Source organism: Protopterus annectens, chromosome 4.part0, assembly GCF_019279795.1.
Source record: "Protopterus annectens isolate FY-2018-M chromosome 4.part0, PAN1.0, whole genome shotgun sequence".
NCBI lineage: Eukaryota > Metazoa > Chordata > Ceratodontiformes > Protopteridae > Protopterus > Protopterus annectens.
In genome coordinates this window covers 598087201-598110252 of record NC_056733.1, presented here as the reverse complement: position 1 = coordinate 598110252, position 23052 = coordinate 598087201, and the positions used below count along the sequence as shown (strand labels likewise).

Sequence of the window (23052 nt, the reverse complement as noted above, 5' to 3'; positions counted from 1 at the left end):
ACAGAGGAAGAAAGACAGTATGTTAAATTTAATGCCGATTATTTGCCCCCCTGCAAATTATACATTCCAACTCTAAGATCGCACTACAGTGGGGAAAAGGATCAATTTCCCAATCCCCACTGTACCATGATCTCCAGTCCTAAGGTAGACCACATATTCACTGAACCAGGGACTTGAATGCATGTTGGTTGGCAACATGGAAGTCAGCAAACTGTCATTCGACATTCCGTGTTCACTGACCCTATGCTCTTTTCACACACACACACACACACACACACACACACACACACACACACACACACACACACACACACACACACACACGCCTGTGAACAATTTAGATTTGCCAGACTTCCTGGGTCATGTCTTTGAGAGCAGCAAGAAAACCAGAGTAAACCCACACAATCACAGTGAAGACATGCAAAATCTGCACAAAACTCACTAAGCCAAGAATCAAAGCAGAAAACCTGTTACTGTATGGTGACAATGCTACTCAATGCACCACTGTGCTGTCCTTTCAGATCATTAATTGAATGATGAAATGTAATTGTTTCCCTACTGCAATGTTAATAAAGTGACTGGGCTGTATGGTTGCCATGTTTTCAGTATACAAACACTACTTTGGTACTATACTACGTCATACAGCCTAGGCTGTAAGCAGCTGCCACAGGTCGGTGCACACTGGCAAAACAGTACCAACAGAAGACAGTGACTGGATCAGACACTTTGCTCTAATACCTTGTGCTCTCATACTCCACAGACAAGAATTCCTGTTGCCTTATCCTGCTTCTGTCTGGTGCAAAACTGAAGCTGCATCCATCCACAGCTCTTCACATACCGATTCTTGTCACTATAATTCTAGTAACAGAATCTTTATGCAGAGTATGCTGTTTTTATTCATCAGATGTTTTGTATTTCATGTTAACTGTTTCACCCATGTCCCAGCTTTGAAATACTATTTGCAACAGTCTGGTTACAAAGTCAGTGAATAATGTGGCCAGGCAATGCTTTACCCCAGGGTCAGCTAGAAGATACCTAAGCAATAAAAATAGATGACACCTTGCAATGCCAAACAAATGACCCAAACTTAACAGAATTAAGGTGCAATGAATAAGAATGAAGTTAAGCAGGTATTTGTATTTTTTTTCTATTGGCAGATAAGGTCTTCTAGGAACAGTAATCTGTTCTCCGTGATGACTTGGGAATTAAATGAACTAGGCAAAGCCAAAGAGTACCCAAACAGAAATGAAAATGAAATCTTGACCTGATAATTGCACTAAACTCATTCACAGATCAGTAATCTGTGCCCTTCTGTACACTCCTGGCTCACCATCTTGGTTTGCGGATAGGTTTTTCAACATGGCACCAGGACTAGTGGTTTCTGGACATTCTTTTTCATCGGTCATTGGTTCCTGCTCCTGTTGCTTTAACAGTTCTTTTGCATCATGGGCTGAACCATGGGCCATTCTTATTTGCTGCTCATACAACTCCAAGGCATGGTATGGGAGCTGAGGCTTAGCATTTGTAGTCCACACATCTGGAAAGGCCTGTGGCATCTGCAGAAGAAAAAGAAATACCAATATATCTACTGCTACTTGTTTTTTTATTTTTTTTTCAAAAAATGATATCAACACCATAACAGAATCTGTTCAGGTACAACACCATTTAATTCCACTGATATAAAAAGCAAACCTTATCATTAAAATTATGCATTAAATTACCCTAATGCACTCTCAATGTTCAACGGTAAACAAACCCTAAATGTTTCAACTGACATCTAGCATTCTAGCTCACAGGCTTACGGCTACGTGCTGTCTTATTAGCTTCTTATGTGGTCCTGAGATTGAACACCTTCTTCACTTGAAAAGTGCAGTTGTGTACACTTACCATAAATGTAGATGTTCAAGTGTATTCACTTTTGCAGTCATCACATTTGGGTTATCCCTGCCAGGGTAGCCATTGGCTAGCCCAAATGCCAGAGGCCATTACATCAGTTTTTCTTGCCCTAACCTGTCAGGAGCCCTCAAGTACGAGCCAGGTTCTGGTGGAAGAACCCTACCAGTAGAAAGTACATACCAAAATGTCCCTTAGAAAGGAAAGAGAAGAAAGGGGGATAGATGGAGGGAAAAGTAACGTTGTGTACACTTACCATAAATGTAGATGTTCGAGTGTATTCACTGTTGCAATCATATTTGGGTTATTTGCTTTCAATAGCCCTCAGTCGGCCTGATTATCAAAGTCTTGAGTCCTGCATTGGCTGCTGTGTCGTATTCCATGACGTCAGCCTGTCAGGGGTATAAAGCATGCAGCCGACTCCATTACATCAGTTTTTCTTGCCCCAGATGTCAGGTGCCCTCCTAATGGGAAACAATTAAATATATACATACAAGGTTATATCTCCAACAAAAAAGCAAATACACCAAAAAGCATTTAAGCATAGTAAAGGAGAATAGAGGTATAGCCAAAAGAAGTCAGGGGGCTGGAGGGAGGGTAAAGTACAGTTTTGTACCTACCATAAATGTAGATGTTCGAGTGCTAATACAGCTGCAGTCATAACAGATGGGATTCGCCTGCCATCAGGCGGGTCCTCGGTCGGCCGAATTCCAAAGTCTAGGTCTGGCATCGGCTATCGTCGCTTCTTCCCTGACGTCAGTGCGACAGGGGTATAAAAGAACCAGCCGACGCCATTTCCTTCAGTCTTTCTTGCCCCAGATGTCAGGTGCCCCCAGAAGGAAGGCAATACATAAAATTATGTAGTAATGCAATGCAATATAATCAAAAAACAGTAGTTGCAAGCAAATACACCATAAAAGGATACCCCTAGAGGGGAAGGAGGGAGGGAAACCTGGACTGCAGCTGTATTAGCACTCGAACATCTACATTTATGGTAGGTACAAAACTGTACTATGTTCATCGTGCATACAGCTGCAGTCATAACAGATGGGTAGAATCCCAAAGCTAAGAAAGGGGTGGTAGGCACTAGGAGGAACTAGGAGGAGCCAAAATGCCCTGCAAGACTGCAGTGGCAAAGCCTGATCTAGATTTGGAGTATAATGGTAGGTTGTAGTGCTTGGAGAAGGTATGCACAGAACTCAAGTGGCTGCTTCCAAAATATCCTTGGTAGGAACTCCTCTGAGGAAAGCTGCATAGGTGGCTGTGGCCCTGGTAGAATGAGTTCTAATGCCTGTAGGTACAGTTTTGCCATGAAAGGAATAGCAAAAGCGACGCAGTGGGCTATCCATTTTGAGATTGTCTGTTTGGAAATTGGCTTTCCTTGAGCTCCTATCGCATAGGCCACAAAGAGCTGTTCTGATTTTCTGAAAGGTTTTGTTCTGTCCAAATAATAATGCAGTTGTCTGTGGATGTCCAAGGAATGTAGTAATCTCTCCCCTTTGTTTTGAGGATTAGGATAAAAAGTAGGTAAATGTATGGCCTGATTTAAAGCTACCCTGGATACCACTTTAGGCATAAAGGACGGGTTGGTTCGTAAGGAAACTCTGTCCTGATGGAAGATGATAAAAGGCTGGACAGCCATGAGAGCCTGTAGTTCTGAAACTCTACGAGCTGAGGTGATAGCCAGAAGGAAAGCTGTTTTCCAGGACAAATATTGCAAATCTGATGAGGCAGCTGGCTCAAAGGGAGGCAAGGTCAGTTTTTCCAGAATGAAATTAAGATCCCAAGCAGGTATTGGTTGTTTCCTTGGAGGTCTTAGATTCTTAGCCCCTCTGAGGAACTGTCTTAAGAGAAGGTGAGAGAATAAAGGTGGATCAGTGTTGTATTCTGCAGAAATGGCTGAAGCATGGATTTTGATGGAGGAGAATGAAAGTCCACTGCTTAGCAGCTCAGCCAAATATTGTAGTATTTGAGGTAAATTCAGTTTTCAGGGATGCTGGCCCTTTTTCTCATTCCAGACACAAAACCGTTTCCATTTTGCGGAGTAAGCTTTTCTAGTTGATGGCCTTCTGGCCTCCAAAATGACATCCTGCACCTCCTTGGAGAGTAGGGCCTGTTGTGATGCTAAGGAATCTTCCATGCGGCTAGATTGAGTGTTTTTAGCTGGCTGTGAAGAGTTTTGAAGCTGTGCTGAGTCAGAAGAAGAGGCATTAGAGGCAGGGTCCATGGTGGGGAATGCGTCAGGCTCCTCAGGAGTGGGTACCAGTGTTGCCTTGGCCAGTCCGGAGCAATGAGAATCATCTTTGGTCTGTCTGCTCTGGTTTTCAATAGAACTTTGGGCAGCAGAGGAAGAGGTGGGAAGGCATAAACTGTCACTGATGTCCAACTGAAAGAGAGAGCGTCCACTCTCCAGGCCTTTGGATGGAAAATCCTTGAGCAAAATTTTGTCAATTGGTGATTTTTGTGGGAGGCAAAGAGATCTATGTCTGGCCTTCCCCATTCTTGGATTATTTCTGTAAAAACTTTTGGATGCAATTTCCATTCGTGTGGATCTGTCATATTCCTGCTTAGGTTGTCTGCCAGCGTGTTTTCCTTGCCTGGCAAGTACTGTGCTTGTAGTTCCATTTGTAAGTCCATGGCCATATTCCAAAGTGACATGGCCAGTCTGCATAGGGGGTAAGAATGTGTTCCTCCCTGTTTGTTTATGTACCACATAACTGTGGTGTTGTCCGTTCTTATCAATAGTTGACCTGGTTGTAGAAGGTCCTTGAAAGCTATAATAGCATTTATTACTGCTAGCATTTCCTTTTGATTGATGTGAAGGTGCTTTTCTTTTTGGGACCATTTGCCCTGAATGCACCGATCTGTCATGTGCGCCCCCCAGGCGTAGTCCAAGGCATCTGTTGTGATGACTTGATTTGCTTGAGGCTTGCTGAATGGAAGACCTGTGTTTGTTTGACATGCTTGAGCCCACCACAGAAATTCCTTTTGCAGACATGGAATTAGTGGTATTATTGTTTCCAAACTGTGGCTGTGTTGAGACCATATGTTTTTCGGGTACCATTGTAGTTTCCTCATATGCAGCTTTGCACATGGGATTAGTAAGATGCAAGATGCCATTAATCCCAGAGCCTGCAGGATTTTCCTTGCAGTCAGCCTGGTGCAATTTGCTAGTGCTCTGAAGTATTGAATTAGTTGCCCCTGCTTCTCTGGCATGAGGTAGGCCATCTGGGTGTTTGTGTCCAAATTGGCACCCAGGAAAATTATCTTCCGAGAGGGTATTAGCCTTGATTTCTTTTTGTTGACTGTGTATCCCAGAGAGTTCAACAACATTATTACATAAGCCAGATGTTTCAGAAGAATGTGCTTGCTGTCCGCTTGGATCAGGCAGTCGTCCAAATAGGGGTATATTTGTATCCCTTGAAGTCTGCAGTAGGCAATTACTGATGCCAGGCATTTCGTGAATACTCTGGGCACAGTAGATAAGCCAAAGGGCAATGCAGAGAATTGATAATGGGTTGAACCTGCAAGAAATCTGAGGTACCTTCTGCAATTTTGTCTGATTGGGACATGCAGGTATGCCTCCTTGAGGTCCAATGTTACCAGCCAAGAGTCCTTGCCCAGCACGGGAAGAAGTTGCTGTAGAGTGAGCATCTTGAATTTTGGTACGAGTAGAAATGTGTTTAGGATGGATAGGTCCAAAATAGGTCTCCAATCTTTTCCCTTCCTTGGTACCAGAAATAGCCTGGAATAAAAACCTTGACCTTGCTCGTGCGTAGGTACCTCTTGAATAGCTTTCATGTTTATGAGATCTGTAATTTGCCTTTGTGCCTCTGCCCTTTGATTATGTGGCAGGTTTGGCATGCCTCTCATTTTTGGAAGGGTGTGAAATGGAATTTGTAGCCTCTGTTTATAATGTCCAAGATCCATTTGTCCTTTGTGACAATATGCCAATTTTTTGAAAATAATGCCAGCTTTCCTCCTAAGGGGGCTGCCATTTGAGACTTGCTTGGCATGCAAAGGGGAAAGTCATTGGGTTTGCTTTCTGAAAGATTGCGAGTTATCCTCACCACCTCTTTGTGTAGGAGCTTGCCATTGTCTGCCTCTAAACGATCCTTGGGATTGTCCTCTGCCCCTCGGGCGCCTGTATCTGCCTCTTTGGGGTCTGTCCGTGGCAGGAAAGGACTAGTTTTTGGAAGGCCAATTTCTACTAAAACGTGGGGGTTGTACCTGTAGAAAATCTTTCACAGTTTGCATTGATTTAGCCTTTTCCTCCATTTTCCTTAATACCTCCTCAGCATTAGCACCAAATAGTAAATCCTTTTGAAGAGGGGCGTCTAGTAATTTAGCTTTGACATGATCAGGCAAGGCTTGTTCCTTGAGCCAGGCATGCCTACGTATGTCTGATCATGTAACAGCAGCTCTACATGAGGCCTCTAGAGCATCAAAACCACATTGTAAGGTATGCTTGTTCTGCACTATGCATCAAATCCTGCAACTCCTTCAAGTCTGGTTGTTCAGGTTGTGACATTTTACTTTTCAATTGTGATAACAAAAACTGTTGGCATTTTAGCATATGGAACTGACAGTTTAAGGCCCTCATGGTTAAGGTAGCCGAGGTATATACCTTTTTTCCCCACCTTTCTAAGGATCTGGAATCTCTCTCGGAAGGTAATGGATTTTTAGCAGTGGAGGCCTTAACTCCCTTGGGGCCCTCTGAAATGGTTTCTGGGTCAGCAGCATGGCTTTTGTATAAAAATTGGTGTGAGTCAGGAACCCTGTAGCACCTGTCAGGCTTAACTGGAGCTGGAGGTAGAGAGTCCGGGTTAAGGCAGGCCTCCGAGTAAACATCATCTAGGATGTCCAAGACAGGAGGTATAGCCAGAGGCCTGTGCTGAGGTAGCAAGAGAAATTCCCTAAGCCTTTTCTTGGAATCTGAATAATCTTGGCCTTCCCAGTGGAAGTGTTCCCTTAAGGTATGCAAAGTTTCCCCAAATGAGTAATCCTCAGGGGGGGATACAGAAGGGATGGATTCCTCCGCATCAGAGTCTTCAAAAGGGGAGTAAGAATGTTCCTGATCATCAGAGTGCTCTGAAATAAAGGAGCCCTGATCAGAGGAGGGGGAATCTTCCTCCACTCTGGGCCTTTTGTCCGTGGGGCTGAGAACCTCTGATAAGAGTAATTAAATCCTTAGCCATTTTAAGCATCTGTTTCTTAGGCATGGGGCCTGGAGATGGGCCCTGTGTAGCTTGTCTCTTAGAGTGCATGGTTGCTTTAGACTTAGTGAAAGCCTTGATGGAGAAAGAAGAGGAAGGTCTGAAGACACCTTGAGTGGAGGTGGACCTGTCCACATTCTGAGTTTCAACGCCAAGAGTGGCTTCGGTATCTGTAGTCGGGGTGTGGGCCGAGGAGCCTGCGACCTGGGGCACAGGAGACACCGCCAAAGAAGTGTCGTCGGTAGTCAGGGGCTGCTTAGGCGCCTCGCTGAGAACCGGACCACGTGTAGTCGGCTTTGGCGTGGTGTCGGTAGAGGCCGCGGACCTCGTGTGTCAGTCCTTATCTTTGCGTTTTTTAGACAAAACTGGAGTCGGAGTATCCGACGACATAATATAGTTAAATGCTTTCCCAAAATAATGCTGGGCGAACTCCGCCCGATGCTTAATGGTGCGTTTGTTGAATGTAGCACAAAAGCGACAGACCGAGACGTCATGGTCTGGGCCTAAACAAGGTATACAGAGGGAATGGAAATCCTTATGCGGTATTTGCTTCCCACAAGAAATACAATTATTAACTTTGTCTGACATCGGTCTGAGGCAAGAAAAGTTTCCCCAACGGGGTACTTAGCTTTCAAGAAGACTTTGGTTTCCAAATTTTCGTAATCTCAGGAGCTGGCCGACCGGCACTTGCGAACTGCTTCTGCTTCGGGCACCGCGCGGCAAGAAAGACTGAAGAAAATGGAGTCGGCTGGTTCCTTTATACCCCTGTCGCACTGACGTCAGGGAAGAAGCGACGACAACCGACGCCGGACCTAGACTTTGGAATTCGGCCGACCGAGGACCCGCCTGACGGCAGGAGAACCCATCTGTTATGACTGCAGCTGTATGCACGATGAACATCCAGGGTATGCAACATAATATGACCCTAGGTCTGTGCAGTAGCACAGAATACAGGGAGATTAATGATGAGAATTATTGTGACTTCTGTCATCACAGAGTTACCCTACTCTTCTAGAAGACGAGAAAGAGTTCCCTGCACATGAAGGTCTGAAATACTGACGACATCCTAGCAGATGTAACGGCTACTAAAAAGGCAGTCGTCCAGGCCACTTACTTGAGGAATGCAGCAGCTGCTGGACTGAGAGCAGTTAAATTTTCCAAGACACAGACAAAGCCCCATGGTGCAGAAATTACCTTCTTCAGAGCCTCAAATATAAGGGCTCCTTTTGGAAATGCTTTATTGGTACCGCAGAATAAAGGAGTGGTCCTAAGGAAAGAAGATAGAGACTGAAGGAGCAAGTACCATCACTGAGGCATAAGATAATCTTGAGTTGTAAACAGACATAGGTTCATAGGTTCATACTTGGCTATCTGCCCGAGGGCATTTACAAGCCTAGCCCATAGTTTTGTGGCTTACACCACCCCTTTAGTATGGGGAACTATACCCATTATTTTGCTGTGCCTCTGTCGAGCAGTGACACTGAGGTAATCCCTGGGGTATATCTGCGATCTCCCATCCATTGGTCAAGATTTCTCTTGAACAAGGCCAGCGAGGTGCTCTGCCTCACATATACCGGGATTTTGTTCCACAGCATAGGGAGTCTTTGGGTGATGAATCTATCCCTCCAGCACGTCCTATTAATAGCCGTGTCGAGGTTTAAGTCTCCCGCCCTTGTGGCTCTGACTGATCTAGATTTTTTGAGGTGAAGCATATTCATCAAATCTGGGTTTGACATGGCCTTGTATGTCAGGCAAAGGTCACCTCTGAGCAAGTGGTAAGCGACTGAATAGAGCTCGAGTTCTTTAAGTCGGGCAGCATAGGACAGATTTTTGAGACCCTTTATTCTTTTGGTGAGGAACTTTTGTGGCCTCTCCAGCTGCTGCAAGTGTCGAGTCAGATACATTCCGAATGGGGCATTGTACTCAATCATTGGTCTGATGAGTGATGAGTATAGGGAGACTATGACCTCCCTTGATCTAGATGTGAATCCCTTCATGATAAGGTGGGCAATGTAGAAGGTCTTCCTAACTACTTTAGCTACATGGGTGTCGAATGATAGGCTACTGTCAACCTGGGTCCCCAGGTCCCTGATAACTTCTTCTGTGCTCAGTGGATTGCCACCTATATGGTAGCTAGGGGTAACCTTGTTTTTCCCGAAGGGTATGACTATGCATTTTTTGGCATTTAACTTTAGGCCATGGTTCTGGCACCAGTTATCCGTTTCTGTGAGACCCTTCTGAAGGATATCTGTGTCAGATGTGTTTTCGACTATGGCGCCCCGTTTGCAGTCATCTGCAAACTTTTGTCAGCCATAACCCTCCTGTGTTTGCTTGTACTTCGGAAAAGTAGATGCCAAACAAGAGTGGGCTCAGGACTGAGCCTTGTGGGACACCACTTGTGACAGGCTTTGAGTCTGACATGGCGCCAGCAACTCTGACCCTGTGGGTTCTGTCACTCAGCCAGTTTGCAACCCATCTTGTGATGTATGGGTTAACATTTAAGCTGATGAGTTTTTCAATGATACCTGAGTGGGGTATTGTATCGAAGGCCTTCGCCAGATCGAGGTAGGCTGTATGGACTGCCTTTCCCTCATCAATGGCTTTGGTGACTGTTTCGAAAAAGTCAACCAAGTTTAAAAGGCATGATCTGCCTTTGACAAAGCCAAATTGGGTTGGATCCAAAGTCTGCAAATTCCCTATGTCTTTATTTATGAGGTCCATTATGATCCTCTCCATGGCTTTGCAGATAAGGCTTGTCAAGCTAATGGGCCGGTAATTTCCAGGGTCGGTGGAGGCACCGCCTTTGTGAAGTGGGACCACAGTTGCAGTGCGCCACTCACTGGGTACGTATCCAGAGGTGAGACTATGATTAAACAGCTGTCCTAGCTGTGGGTTTAATTCCTCGTTGAGTTCGTGGAGCACACAGCCGGGGACACCATCAGGTCCCATGGATGCTGTGTTTTTTGCTTTGGAAAGAGCAGTTCTCACTTGGGCGTTAGAGATGTTTGGGGGGCTGCAATCGTTTGGTATAGATATCTCTCCTTTTGGGGGGGGAGAAGTTTGCACTGAACCTGTCAGCCAGTATGATGGCAATGTCTGTAGGATCAGTAATCTTCACATCATTTTGAACTAGTTCTGAGCATATCTGGGTGTTTCCTCCCAGGTTTCTAACATAACTAAAGAAGGCCTTATGATTGTCTTTTGAGTCTTTAGCTATTTTTCTCTCAAAATTTGCTTTGGATGATTTTATGAGAGCTCTTAGTTTTTTACTTATAGTGATCAAAGGTGTCTTACCTTTTAAGGATTTTGCTCTATCTTGTAGTAGCTTCCTCCTTTTGTTGTAGAGTTTGTTTATGGCTGGGGTCCACCAGACTGGATGCTTGCCTTTGGTACAAAGAGTCTTTGTTTTGCTTGGGATTGCCTTATCCATGCAGTCCTGCAGGTGCTGGTAGAAGGCATTTGTAAGTGATTCAGCGGCTTGAGTACTGTTTTCCATGCTCGGGGCCTTAAAGGAGACCACACTAGTCTTTAGAAGTGTGAAGTCGGCTTTCGAGAAGTTCTTTACTGTGGTCGTTTTTATTTCAGGTGGGGGTGGGATGAGGACCTCCAGCGAGATTAGTTTGTGATCTGATCTCACCAGTGAGGGGTATACTTCCGGTGTTGAACATTGTGCTCCCATGTTCGTGATGATGAGATCAAGTATGTTTTCTCCTCTTGTGGGGATGGTGACTAGTTGTTCCATGGCATTTGAGTTTATGAATTCCAGGAACTTTTGGGCTAGGGTGTTTGGGCTTGAGTAGTGTTCCCAGTCCATATTAGGGTAATTGAAGTCACCTAGTATGATGGTGTTTTTTGATACATTTATCCCCTCCAGTGTTTTCAGGAAGGCCATGTGAGGTTCCTGAGTTTGTGAGGGTGGCCTGTAACATGCTACAATTTGCAGAGCAGTCTTGCCTATGGTTAATTGCACCTGGATGGTCTCCGATGCATCGTGCGTTGCCACCAGTCTTGAGGTGTGGGTGTCCTTGATGAATATGGATACCCCCCATGCAAGGACCATGGCCACAGAACACTGATTAGGAACCAGGCCCTCTTTCTGGATCCAAATGGAGAATCATTCTCATTTCACTGGTTATGATTTCCTTGTTTTTGATATCTTAGCATCCCTTAGGATAGTAAATATATCTTCTGAAAGTATATACCTAAAGGTTATGAGAGCTCATCCAAACCATCAACCTAGAATCTTCAGGTTGGGGTGTATGGGTGTCCCCCTTGTGTTTGGTAATGGGGTCTACACACTGGGGCAGACAAATAGGCTCTCTCATTGCCTCTTCCAGTAGTATGGAGAATCAGTAGAGTCTCAGACCACAGGGAGCTATGAGAAGCATTTTGGCTTGCTTTCCTTACCTTCTGCATTACCTTGAGAAGAAAAATGAGAGAAAAGACACAGCCCATCTTCTCTGTTACCTTGAGGAGAAAAGGGTTGGTAAGACAGGTGTACAAAAACAGATCTACCTGGCTTACTGAGATGAGATCTGTTGACTAGGTCTCAGTGGTTGATGTCCTGGTGCATTACTTTAAGTCACTTGTTTTTATATAAAAGCAAAAAATGTCTACTTTTGGTAAACTCCACCTGTGAAGAAGTCCAGATGTGAGCATCTGCAGGGTCCTTGGCAATCGGGACCGTCTGATCGCTTTTACAGCTGAAATTACAGTCATCATCTCTTCGATGCAGTTGAGCTTTTAATTCTCTGAGATTTATTCCAAGTCCTTTGACACCTCAGTTTCCCTGACTGCCCCCTAAGCTATGTCTTAGGAGTCTACAGTGACTGCCTGGACATCTGGGCTTAGCTTGAATGAGACCCCCCCCCCCCCCCCCAGGTTTGACAATCACTTCTCATATTCCCCAAGAGAGGGCTCTTTCTTGACAAAAGGCAGCAGGAGAGAGTGGGCATGCCGGCATAATCTGTTTCTTAGGTTCCACTGCAGTTTTCTCATATGGAGTCGTGCCAGAGGTACCATTAGGAACATGTCAACTAGGTGTAGAAGAGCTCCCTGAAACTGGACAGAAAGCAGAATACAGTAAACTACAGAACTTTCTGCATCTCTTCTTGGAATGGGGCCTAAATTAGACAGCTGTCTATGTAGGTGCACATCTGAATACCCTGGATTCTGCAGCAGAAAATTATTGTAGCCAAGCACTTTATAAATGCATCTGGTGCAGCAGATAAACCAAGGGCAAGGAAGTAAACTGGCAGCAAGCATCCTTTGCTTCAAATATAGAGTACCGGCTGCCTGTTTTAACTATTTGTATGTGGAGACAGCCATCTATCAGGTCTACTGTAACTATGAAGGCTGAAGGAAAGAGCAGATACAGTGCAAGCTGTAAGGTTAATATTTTGCAATGTGGCACTTGTAGACAGTTACAAGCAAAAATACCCATTTATGGCAACAATAATTCAGTGAAAGAGCTAGAACAAAGAGGAGGACATCACAAGTTAAAATAAATTTATCTTCTACTTAAGCGCTTCCATCAGAACTGAAGAAACAAACCAAAAACCAGGTTAAATGAGACTCAAAGACTGTCATATGATCAATTACATATTAAAATCAGTGAAGAATAAAAATACCAATAATGCCATTTTAAACATTTTCTAAAATGCAAACATTTTAATACTTTTTTTTTTCCTGATAGCACTTTTGATGATGGGAGGGGAGACAATATGAATAAAATACTGGAGATTTTGGGGGTACAATGGCAAATAAGGTTGAACTATAGTAAGCTGCCTGGCTTAAACTATTTTATTAACATGAAAAGTATTCCCAAATCTAGACCTATTAAAGGCAATTAAAATTAATTTTCGTTACTGGCAAAGCACAGTTGTGTACACTTACCATAAATGCAGCTGTTCGAGTGTATTCACTGTTGCAGGCCTGACTTGCGGGATTTCCTGCTGTGGAAACCTTTGGCCGGCCCGACTACCAGAGTAAAAATATCCCTCCTCCTAAGGCTGGTGGATGCCCTACCCTGATGTTAGTACGCTTGGGTATAAAAAAAGCCAGCCGATGCCATGACATAAGTTTTTTCTTGTCCCTTATAAGATAAAAGCCCCAGGGATGAACCATAAACAAGGCACAAACGAAAAAAAAGAGGCCTGCAGGGTAAACACCCAGGGGGTCCTGTGGTTAGTAAAGAAAACAGAAGCAGACTACTATGGTAGGCAAAGGGGGAAAGGAGGGAGGGAAAGAAGACTGCAGCAGTGAATACACTTGAACATCTACATTTATGGTAAGCATACACAACTGTACTATGTTCTTCATGTTTTACTGTTGCAGTCCTGACATGTGGGATGATTCCCACAGCTGAGATGAGGGTGGAAGGTACATTATGGAGAAAAGAGGATGCCCTGCAAGACGGTAGTAGCAAATCCTGCTATAGACTTAGAGAAGGATGACAAATGGTAGTGTTTGGTAAAGGTATGCACAGATGACCAGGTAGCAGGTTCCAAAATGTCTTTGGTAGGCACTCCTTTTGGGAAGGCAGCAGAGGTAGAAGTAGCCCTAGAACAGTGAGTCCTTACAGATCTGGGAGGCTTTTTGCTATGATGGCTGTAACAAAAGGAAATACAACGGGAAATCTACTTGGAGACAGTCTGTTTAGAGACTGATTTACCTTCACAGCCAACGGCAAAGGACACAAAGAGATGATCTGATTTTCTGAAAGATTTTGTTTTGTCAATATAGTAGCAAAGCTATTTGCGCACATCCAAGGAGTGAAGGATCCTTTCCCCCTGGTTCTGAGGCGTGGGGAAGAAGGTGGGGAGTGTATGGCTTGATTCAAGGATGTGTCCATGACCACCTTGGGCATAAAGGATGGATTAGTCCTGAGTGATACACCGTCTCGGTAAAATATGAGAAATGGTTCAACTGCCATGAGAGCTTGCAGTTCAGAGACTTTCCTAGCTGAGGTGATAGCCAGTAAAAGGGCAGTCTTCCAGGTTAAGAATTTTAAATCAGCAGAGGCTGCTGGTTCAAACGGGGGGGGGGGGCTAGTGTCAATTTTTCTAGAACAAATCTGAGGTCCCATGGCGGCGTGGGTTATCTCATGGGAGCTCTGATGTGAAACACTCCCCTAAGAAATTGTTTCATTAGGGGGTGGGAAAAGACAGGAGGAAGACTAGGGATGTGGGCTGAAATAGTACAAGCATGAATCTTGATGGAAGAAAAGGATAGGACTCTGTCCACCAGGGTAGCCAGGTCATCTAAAATGGCAGAGATACTGGTTGAGTTAGGATTGACACCTTGCTGCTGACACCAAATGGAGAATCTTTTCCACTTGGCTCAGTATGACTTCCTAATAGTAGGCCTTCAAGTCTCTGAGAAATTATTCAGGCTGAGAGTTTGATAGTCTGAAAGTTGGAATGCACAAACCTCCCCTTGTCCTGAGTCAGAAGTTCCACTCTCTGAGGTAACTGCCACGGTTTTTCATTGGTTAAAGTTAGTAGCAGAGGATACCAGTGCTGCCTAGGCCAGTCTGGGGCAAACAGGATGACTCTTGGGCCTTCTTCCCTAATTTTTAGGAGGACCCTTGGAAGAAGAGGCAGGGGCAGGAAATGCATAAAGGAACAGGTGGCTCCAAAAGTAGGAGAAAGCGTCTGTCCTCCAGGCTGTGCGTAGTTTGCTCCTGGAACAGAATCTTTTCAGTTGAGCATTTTCTTTGTTGGCAAAGAGGTGTATCTGTGGGGATCTCTATTTCTGGACTATGCTGACAAACGCTTCCTGATGCAGATGCCACTCTTGAGGATCCATTAAGTTCCTACTGAGATTATCTGGTACAGTGTTTTGAGTCCCTGGGAGGTACAGTGGCATGAAGTGCAACCCTAGAGAGTGAGCTGTCTCACAGACCTGCATTGTTAGTCAACAAAGAGGGTAAGAGTGGGTATCTCCTTATTTGGTTATGTATCACATGAATGTGGTGTTGTCTGTTTTGACAAGCAGGACCCTGGTTTCCACTGATCTTTGAAAGCCACTAGGCCCTTTTACACTGCCATCAGTTCTTTCCAATTTATGTGCTTGTGTCTGAACTGATCTTCCCATCTGCCCTGGCACTGAAGACGTTGGAAATGAGCCTTCCTTTCTGAGAACCAGGAATAGCCTGGACGAGAACCCTTTCCCTATTTGATGATCTAGTACTGGTTCCACTGAGCCCTGTGAGCAGAGTTTGTGAATCTTAGAAAGGGCATCTGCTCTTTGATTTTGTGAAACATCAGGGTAACCTGAGTATCTTAATGGCTCTTTGAAAGTGAGCTTGTAACCGTCTGAGATAACTTTCAGAACCCACTTGTCTGAAGTAATGAGGGATCAGTTTCCTTTGAACAGGGACAACCTTCCTCCTATCTGTTCTGGAGAGGGTGGCAGAGGGTAGTGGAAAGGAGGAGTCATTGTTGCTCTCTGTCAGAGCCCTGTGGCCTAGAACTCCCCTGCCTGGAGGTTCCTGAGGACCACTGCCTGGGCCTTTATGACTGCTGCTGCCTTTGAGGCCTTTACCTCTGAGGCTTCCTCTGGCCACCTTTAGAGTGGGAGGGAAAAGATGAGCGTTTAGTGGGAAAACTCTTACTAAACCTAAGAGGCTGAACTTGGTGGGAAGTCCTTGACAGTTTGCAGAGATTTTGCTTTACCTTTCATCTTTTTTAGCACAGCATTAGCTTTTGGCCCAAAAAGAAAGTCCTTATCCAGGGATGCATCTAGAAGTTTGGATTTGACATGGTCTGGTGGGATCTGTTCCCTAAACCAAGCATGCTTTCTAATGACAGAGCCAGATACAGCAGCTTGGCTAGAGGCCTCCATGGCATTGTAGCCGCAGTGTAGAGTGTCTCGCCACCTGGGAGCTGGAATGGGAAAGGTCCAACAATTCCTTAGCAATGTTCTTGTCCTCCACAGAGGACATCTTTTGCTTCCTTTTATTTAAAATACTTTGTTAGTATTTTATCATATGAAATTGGCAGTTAAGGGTCCTCATGGCTAGAGTAGGAGAAGTGTAGACTTTTTTTTTACGAAACCTATCAAGGGCCCTGCTTTCTTTGTCAATAGGTGAAGGGTTCTTTGAAGAGCTGGCTCTTGCTCCCTTGGGACCTGGAGTGACGACTTCTGGGTCAGCACAGGGCTTTTTGAAGAGGTATTTATGTGATTTCAACATGCCGTAAAACCTGTCTGGTTTGCAAGGGGCTGGAGGTAGAGAGTCTGGGATCAGGGGAGAATCCATAAAAACATCCTCTACCACCTCCAATGCAGGAGGAATAGCCAAAGGTTTGTGTTCTGGGAGGTCAAGGAACTCTCTAGCCCTCTTTTTAGATTGTAGGTGTTCCTTTGCCTCCCACTGGAAATGTTTACTCATGGCATGGAGTGTTTCCCCAAAAGTGATGTCTCCAGGAGTTGAAGCTGAAAGCAGATTCTCCTCAAAATCTGAATCTTCAAAAGAGGTAAGGAAGGGTCCCTCCTCAAAGACAGACTCCTACTGGTCAGAATTCTCATCTGAATCAGGAGGGTCGAGAAACCTTCATGGGTAGGATCCCTCTCCCTTTTCCCTGGGGAAGACTCCAAAGGAGGTTACCTAGCTCTGACTAAGGAGATGAGGACCTCAGCTAACCTGATTAGGTCTTGCTGATAACCTGCTGAGTGGGAGCAGGTAAGCCTAGCTATAGGACCTGAGGTAGTACCCACCTGTAGAAGTAGCTTTGGTCTTGAGCCTAGGTATGTCTGCTATCCTGATGCCAGTCTCTTTGTAAGGCAGAACCGATGGAAGTTGATGCCTTGAAGGAATGTTACTGGTACAATATCACTTGTCACAAGCCGAGGTCTGCTGAGCGACTCCAGACCCGACTGACGAACTGAAAGCCAGGGCCTGAGTAAAAGTTGAAGGACCTGATAGCACATTGCACTCCGTACGGGTCTCGACAGAGGCCTGCGCCACCACCTTGGTCACAGAAGGGGGCTGCAAAAGTGCCACGCCTTCCTAAGCAATAATGAGCCTTGGGGGACTGGCCTATGGTGAATGGTTGTCATCCGAGGCCCTAAGCTTGGCTCCTTTTTCCTTGCCCTTCTTGCACTTAGGGAGCTCAACCTCTGGACGACCGGCAGATGCCATCAAACAATAAGAAGATTGCAGACTAAGATGTCTAGCAAAGATTTGGGCCCTACACCTGATAGTCCTAGAACTGAAACGGGTGCAAAAACGGCAGCTAGGGACATTGTGATCCCAAGTCTAGACAGGTGACACACAAAGTATGAAAGTCTCAGTGTGGGATTTGTTTACCACAGTGGAGACAATAGTAAACCTTATCTGACATGAGTTAAAACAAGAAAAAAAGGGTTCCCCAATGGGGTACTAAGCTTTAGAAGACTTCTCTCTGGTGTGGACCGACTGACATACTGAAATACTGCTTCTGGCTCCAATGGCAAGAAAAGACTGATGTCATCAGCAGGCTCCCATTATACCTAAGCATACTGACGTCAGTGTAGGGCATCCACCAGTCTTAGGAGCAGGGAGATTTTTACTCTGGTAGTCAGGCCAGCCAAGGACTTCCACAGCAGGAAATCCCATAAATCAGGACTGCAACAGTGAAACACACAGAACATCATATGTTACAATATTCTTTACTAATTTATGCTTTGTTTAGTTATGTTTTTGGTGCATTTTTAACAAAGCTTCACTGTTTCTTAATGCTTTGTATTCTTTGTACAGTTTTAATATATAACTGATCATGTTACAATTTTTGAAGTTTATTTAGACCTGGTTTCCAACTTGGTTCTTCAGTTCTGATGAAGTCTTTTTGATACAGACGAAAGTGCTTAAATGGAGAACAATTTTTTTAAAGTTATATCTTTGTTGTGATCAGCTGTTCCAGCTCTTTCAGTGGATTGTTGTTGTCCTAACTGGGTATTTTTTTTTCCATTCTTATTCCTGGCTGTAGTTTCACATATTTTGTTTTTACCTGTAAAAATTTGTTTAGCCATGACATTTCCAAGATTCCCCTGAGGATCATCTTTTGTTAAAACTAGCAACACCCTCTTTATTACCCCCCACCCAAACCAGGACAAAGTTCGATGGCTCCTCTACTTCCACTAATTGGTCCACTTGTTCCTCAGTTGCACAAGCCAAGAATCCCCAGGCTGGTTGACAGCCCCATGGTCCAGTCTTTCCTGCTTGGAATCCCAATTTACTCTGATGAGAGAGTCATGTGGTAGGGAGCAGGTCAACTTGCTGGCCCTGCAGATGGCCTACCCTCTTCTTGGACAAAGGATCCTCTCTCCTGCAGTGGCTCTTTAGATCTCCACTATGTGCCACCTTCCAAATGGAAATATGCCTATGCACTCTGAATTCTCTTCAGCTTACTGTGTAACTTGTACAGCAGCACAAGATCCCTAGGCTGAAACCTCATGGGGGGAAAACATCATGTGTTTCCATTAAGTGTCACACATAGGGCCAACCAGACCTCCCTCCCTCCACGAAGGGTGACCTAGCAATAATCACTTACTCTTACCCCCCCCCCCCCCCAGTTCCTATAGGTACCTCAGCTATTAAAGGTTCATAAGTAGTTACTAGACAAGCAGTCACTGAGATTACTAAGGAGTCTAACCCTGTCTCCTAATTGTCCCAGAGCGCTGTATGACTAAGTGACTTGTTCACAGTTGCACAGAAGGCAAATAAAAGCTGACTGAATCAAACTCAAGACTAGGGGAAGTAGCTCATAGGCTTAATCACAGACTGTTATTCGGCAGTGGATTTTGGGTAAGAGCCTTAATCACAGACTGTTATTCGGCAGTGGATTTGTGGTAAGAGCCTTGGCAGACTCCTTGCTGGAATCTATGGATTCCATAGCCAGATCAACAACTGGGTTCCTGTGTATATACTTACAGGAATCCACAATCCTGTAAAAATGGTAAGGTTTCTTGGAAGAAGGAAGTTGGGACTCTTGCTCCAAAAGTGCACTGGTGCATGTATCCTCCAAAGCTACAGTCACTGGAGGAATAATTAACTGCACTGGCTCTGGATAACCCAGAAGCTCTTTATACCTCCTCTGTGCATTACAGTAGTCCTTAGACTTGCATCTGAAGAAATCATTCATCTTGTTGAGGGTGTCTCCCAAAGGAGAGAGGGTGCCCTCAGTGTCTGAGTTATAAGAAAGAGGTGAGGACAGCTGATCTCCTTAGGCCAGTTCATCTACCTTGAGTCAGAGGAGTCTTATTCCTCAGGATGGGAGGTTTCCTTTTTCCTTTACAAGGTACAGAGCACTGACACTGAAATTTGCTCTGATGGTGGCTGCATGTTCTTTAGGAAAATTTTCAAAGTCCTAAGCCAACTTAACCAGGTCTTATGATGTGGCCTGGGGAGGGGGAGTCTTTTAGCTCTGGCAAAGGCAAGACAGTGGACATCTGAGGGATTGACACCTTTTTCTGCTTCTGGGAGGAATGACTGCCTCAGAGGTCTCCAGTTATAGGTATGCATTAATGACTTAAAATTATTTAGTCACAAATGTCCTTGCACACTAGAAACAAGGAAATACTGCAGCACCCCCTCCCTCCACATATCAAAATACTGGTATAAGTTCCATATTCCCATGGAGAGGCATCTGGTTCAACTGACTACTGCAGGGTTTCAACTTTGGAAGAAAGGCCATCGTGTGAACGTTTGTTAGCTTCCTTAGAGGCATCAGTAGGGGGCTTGGTCCAAGACAGTGTCAGAATCAGGGACTGCAAAAGTATTCATAAGACCCAGTGCTCTTGATACTCAAATGACATGCTGTTAGCCTTCAGGGATTCTTTCTGTCTTAGACGGTATGCTTTACATTTTTTAAGATGGCCTTCAGTGGATGACTTGGCTGATGTCACCCTGGACATGGGTGTAAGCCTTTTAAGGTTCAGACAGTCCTGCACAGAGTTAACTCTCCACTTGAAAACTTTCTGGTTAAACGTAGTACAATGAGGAGAGGAGGTGGCATCATGTAAGATTTGCTTCCTATAAATAATGCCGTCATTAACTTTAGAAATGGATAACTACCTCTGAAACCCAAAAATACCTAACCTGTAAACAAGCAACACTCAATATAATATTAAGATTTTTCCCCAATCGGGTATTAATCGGCACTCTGGATACCAGGCCAAACTGAACTCTGACTGATATATGTGGACAAATCCTCTGTATCACTGATAGCTTTTAACATGCTATTAAGTACACTAAACCGGTTTTAAAAAAGAGACTGTACCCACTATAGATTAGCAACGAAAAACAGCTCATTCAGAGTAAGAAGATTCACCAGGTCTTCTGGTTAGCAGCAAAGCAGAAGTCAGTAGACAACTTAACAAAAACATGAGCCTTCTTTCTTCTGTTGAAAGTTTTAAAAGCTGAAGAATGACAGCATAAAAAGAAAAGGGACACTGTCATTTTTATTACTCTGGGCTTTTGGAACAACTTACTTTAACTGAATTATTTTTAAGTTTTTAGCATCTGGATCATATATTTTAAACATTAAATATGTGTAAGCATATTATGATAAACAATAACCATAAGTTGCGATTGCTGAAGAGGTTTTTCGGACACTATTTATTGAGTGCAAGTTTTGTCAAGTGGGTGTGATCATTGAGTGATGTTTTATTTAATGTAAGGTAAGTGGGAATAAGGGGAATACTAAAAAGTTTGTTTTTTACTAAAGTGTCAGCACTGGGTTTAAGTGTGGGCGTGTGTGTGTGTGTGTGTGCATTTGCTCACATGCATGTGCAAGTGTTTCTGGGTTAGGGTAAGAGTAAGGGCTATGGAAGGGGGTAGTTGTGTTTAAAGTGTGTATGCCTATTTTTTCTGCACGCAGTTTTCAGATGAACATTCTAAACTGCACTTAAAGGTACTAAAGTGGTGGATAGAAAATACAGAAAAAAATGAGGATAGAAAATAAAGAAAAATGAATAAGTATGACAGCAAAGCTGCTTTCAACCAACACTTTGAACTAAAGGGGATGTATAACGCTCAGTGCCATTCTCCACTTGATAGGCAGTGCTGCAGTACAGTAGAAGAGTACGATATAAATAGCGGCTCTGCTTATTTGTAGCAAAACGTGTGCTCAGACAATGAAACCAAACAACTACTCTGTGGATAACACGTAGGCAGCCGAACAAAGATATCCATTTAATGGATCTGTACTCAGCTGCCCTCCCTGTTATCCATATAACAGTTCTTTGGTTTAGGAGTCTGAGCACACATTTAACTATTAATTAGTACAGTCACCATGCATATGCAGTACAGTAGAAGAGTACCATATAAATGGCGGCTCTGCTAATTCGGAGCTTAAACGTGTGCTCAGACTCTGAAACCAAACACCTATTCTGTGGATAACACAGCGGCCAGCTGACACTGCATGGCGTTATAAAGCATACCTCTCAACCTCCAAGCATTAAAAAGCATACCAGTGGCTTTTAAAAATCACAGCAGAGGGTCAGAAAGAGGAGCACTTTCTTAATTTTTACAATAGGAGGCCTTTATATACTAGACTCTATATAGTTAATACTTGTGAATCTTTGTAAAGACAGTTTAGTTACTTAATAAAGTATGTAGTTATAAACAGGTCTGACTTTATGAGAAACATCAGAAATCTATGAGGAGAAAGGCTGCATCTGAAGGCCAAAATCATAGTGCTATGAGTAAATCATAGCAGTTGAGGGGTACGTTTTAGAATTACATGCAGTTACTACAGCTGGTTAGGCGGCAAGCAGTTCAAGTGCAAATAAAGGGAGAAAAGGAAAATGGCACCGGCTAATGTAAATCGTCCGGCGCTGCTACAACATAACACTGCTGTGCTGGTAGACGTAATAGTTAAATAAGACATGCAGGTAAGGGACTTACTGCACACTGCTGTTAAAATGACACATCTATAAATGTACACCAGTAAACTGTTAGGAAGGAGATGCTGATTCTGGGTGTATACATTTATATGAATTTTTACTTGTGATTACAGATACAGAAGCAAATACACTTTAGAAATGCTAAAAGTCAGTATGCTGTGATGTGTACAACCCCTACTATGTCATCAAAGCCAGCGTTAGGTACCTGCGGAACCCACGGCCAAGGGGAGCACCTCGATTATCTCTCTGCGAATAAGGGCCCCCTTGCAGGCTTCTCCGTTTCTTCTGCTCTGTTCGCTCCTAACAACTTGTACCGGCTCAGACAGTAAATGGTGATGTGAAAAAAAATGGCATATTTACAGTCTCAGGAGATTCAAACCAGCATTCCATTAAAATAGTTTCTACATTGCCTCAGTATGTTCCTCGGCACATCATGGAAGTCTGCACATTACCTCGCCATTACAGGCTTTTTTGTTTTTTTTTATTTGTCAGTATGCTGCACTCACTCAATCAGGTCCACTTCAGTGAAGCAAAGAACCTGATTGGTGGCTTCAGCACCCAGGGAAGTTTTTTTTTTTTTTTTTTAAAGGGAATTGATGAAGCGCAAAGCACTTCCTGTGTCAACTGCCTTTAAAAAGGCATGTGTGTGTGTGTGTGTGTGTGTGTGTGTGTGTGTGTGTGTGTGTGTGTGTGTGTGTGTGTGCAGAGGCATTACTTCTCTTCTCGTTTTTCAAGAGGAGTTTGCCTTTTATCACACTGGCGGCAGATCGATCTGGGCTGTGGATTACCAGCATGAAGATGGCGAACGGAGGACAGACTGTGGATTCAAGCTTTCTAGAAGCGATCCAAGGTCACTGGATAAGCCAAGGTATTTTCAACTGCCCTTGTAAAGGCAATTTCTAAAAGCTCTGAAAAACTGCCCTTTTAAGGGCAATTTAAAAGGTCTGAACTGGTCTGGGCTTTGTGTTGGAGAAGTAAGCAGCAGGTCAGTCTACAATCGTGAAGAGGGAGCAGAGGATTAGTAGCAGCCTTCTATCAACTGCATAAAAGGTAA

General features: G+C 44.1%; 1 protein-coding gene across 8 annotated transcripts in view; it reads right to left on the bottom strand.

Annotated features, from left to right (window-relative positions):
* NCOR2 (nuclear receptor corepressor 2) overlaps positions 1-23052 on the bottom strand; it is a 3277114-nt gene that overhangs the window by 537066 nt on the left and 2716996 nt on the right. For all 8 annotated transcript variants that reach the window (XM_044068530.1, XM_044068534.1, XM_044068533.1 and 5 more), the window contains one exon: positions 1331-1556. In XM_044068530.1, coding sequence (XP_043924465.1) covers positions 1331-1556 — 226 coding nt within the window. The remainder of the gene's footprint in view (positions 1-1330; positions 1557-23052) is intronic.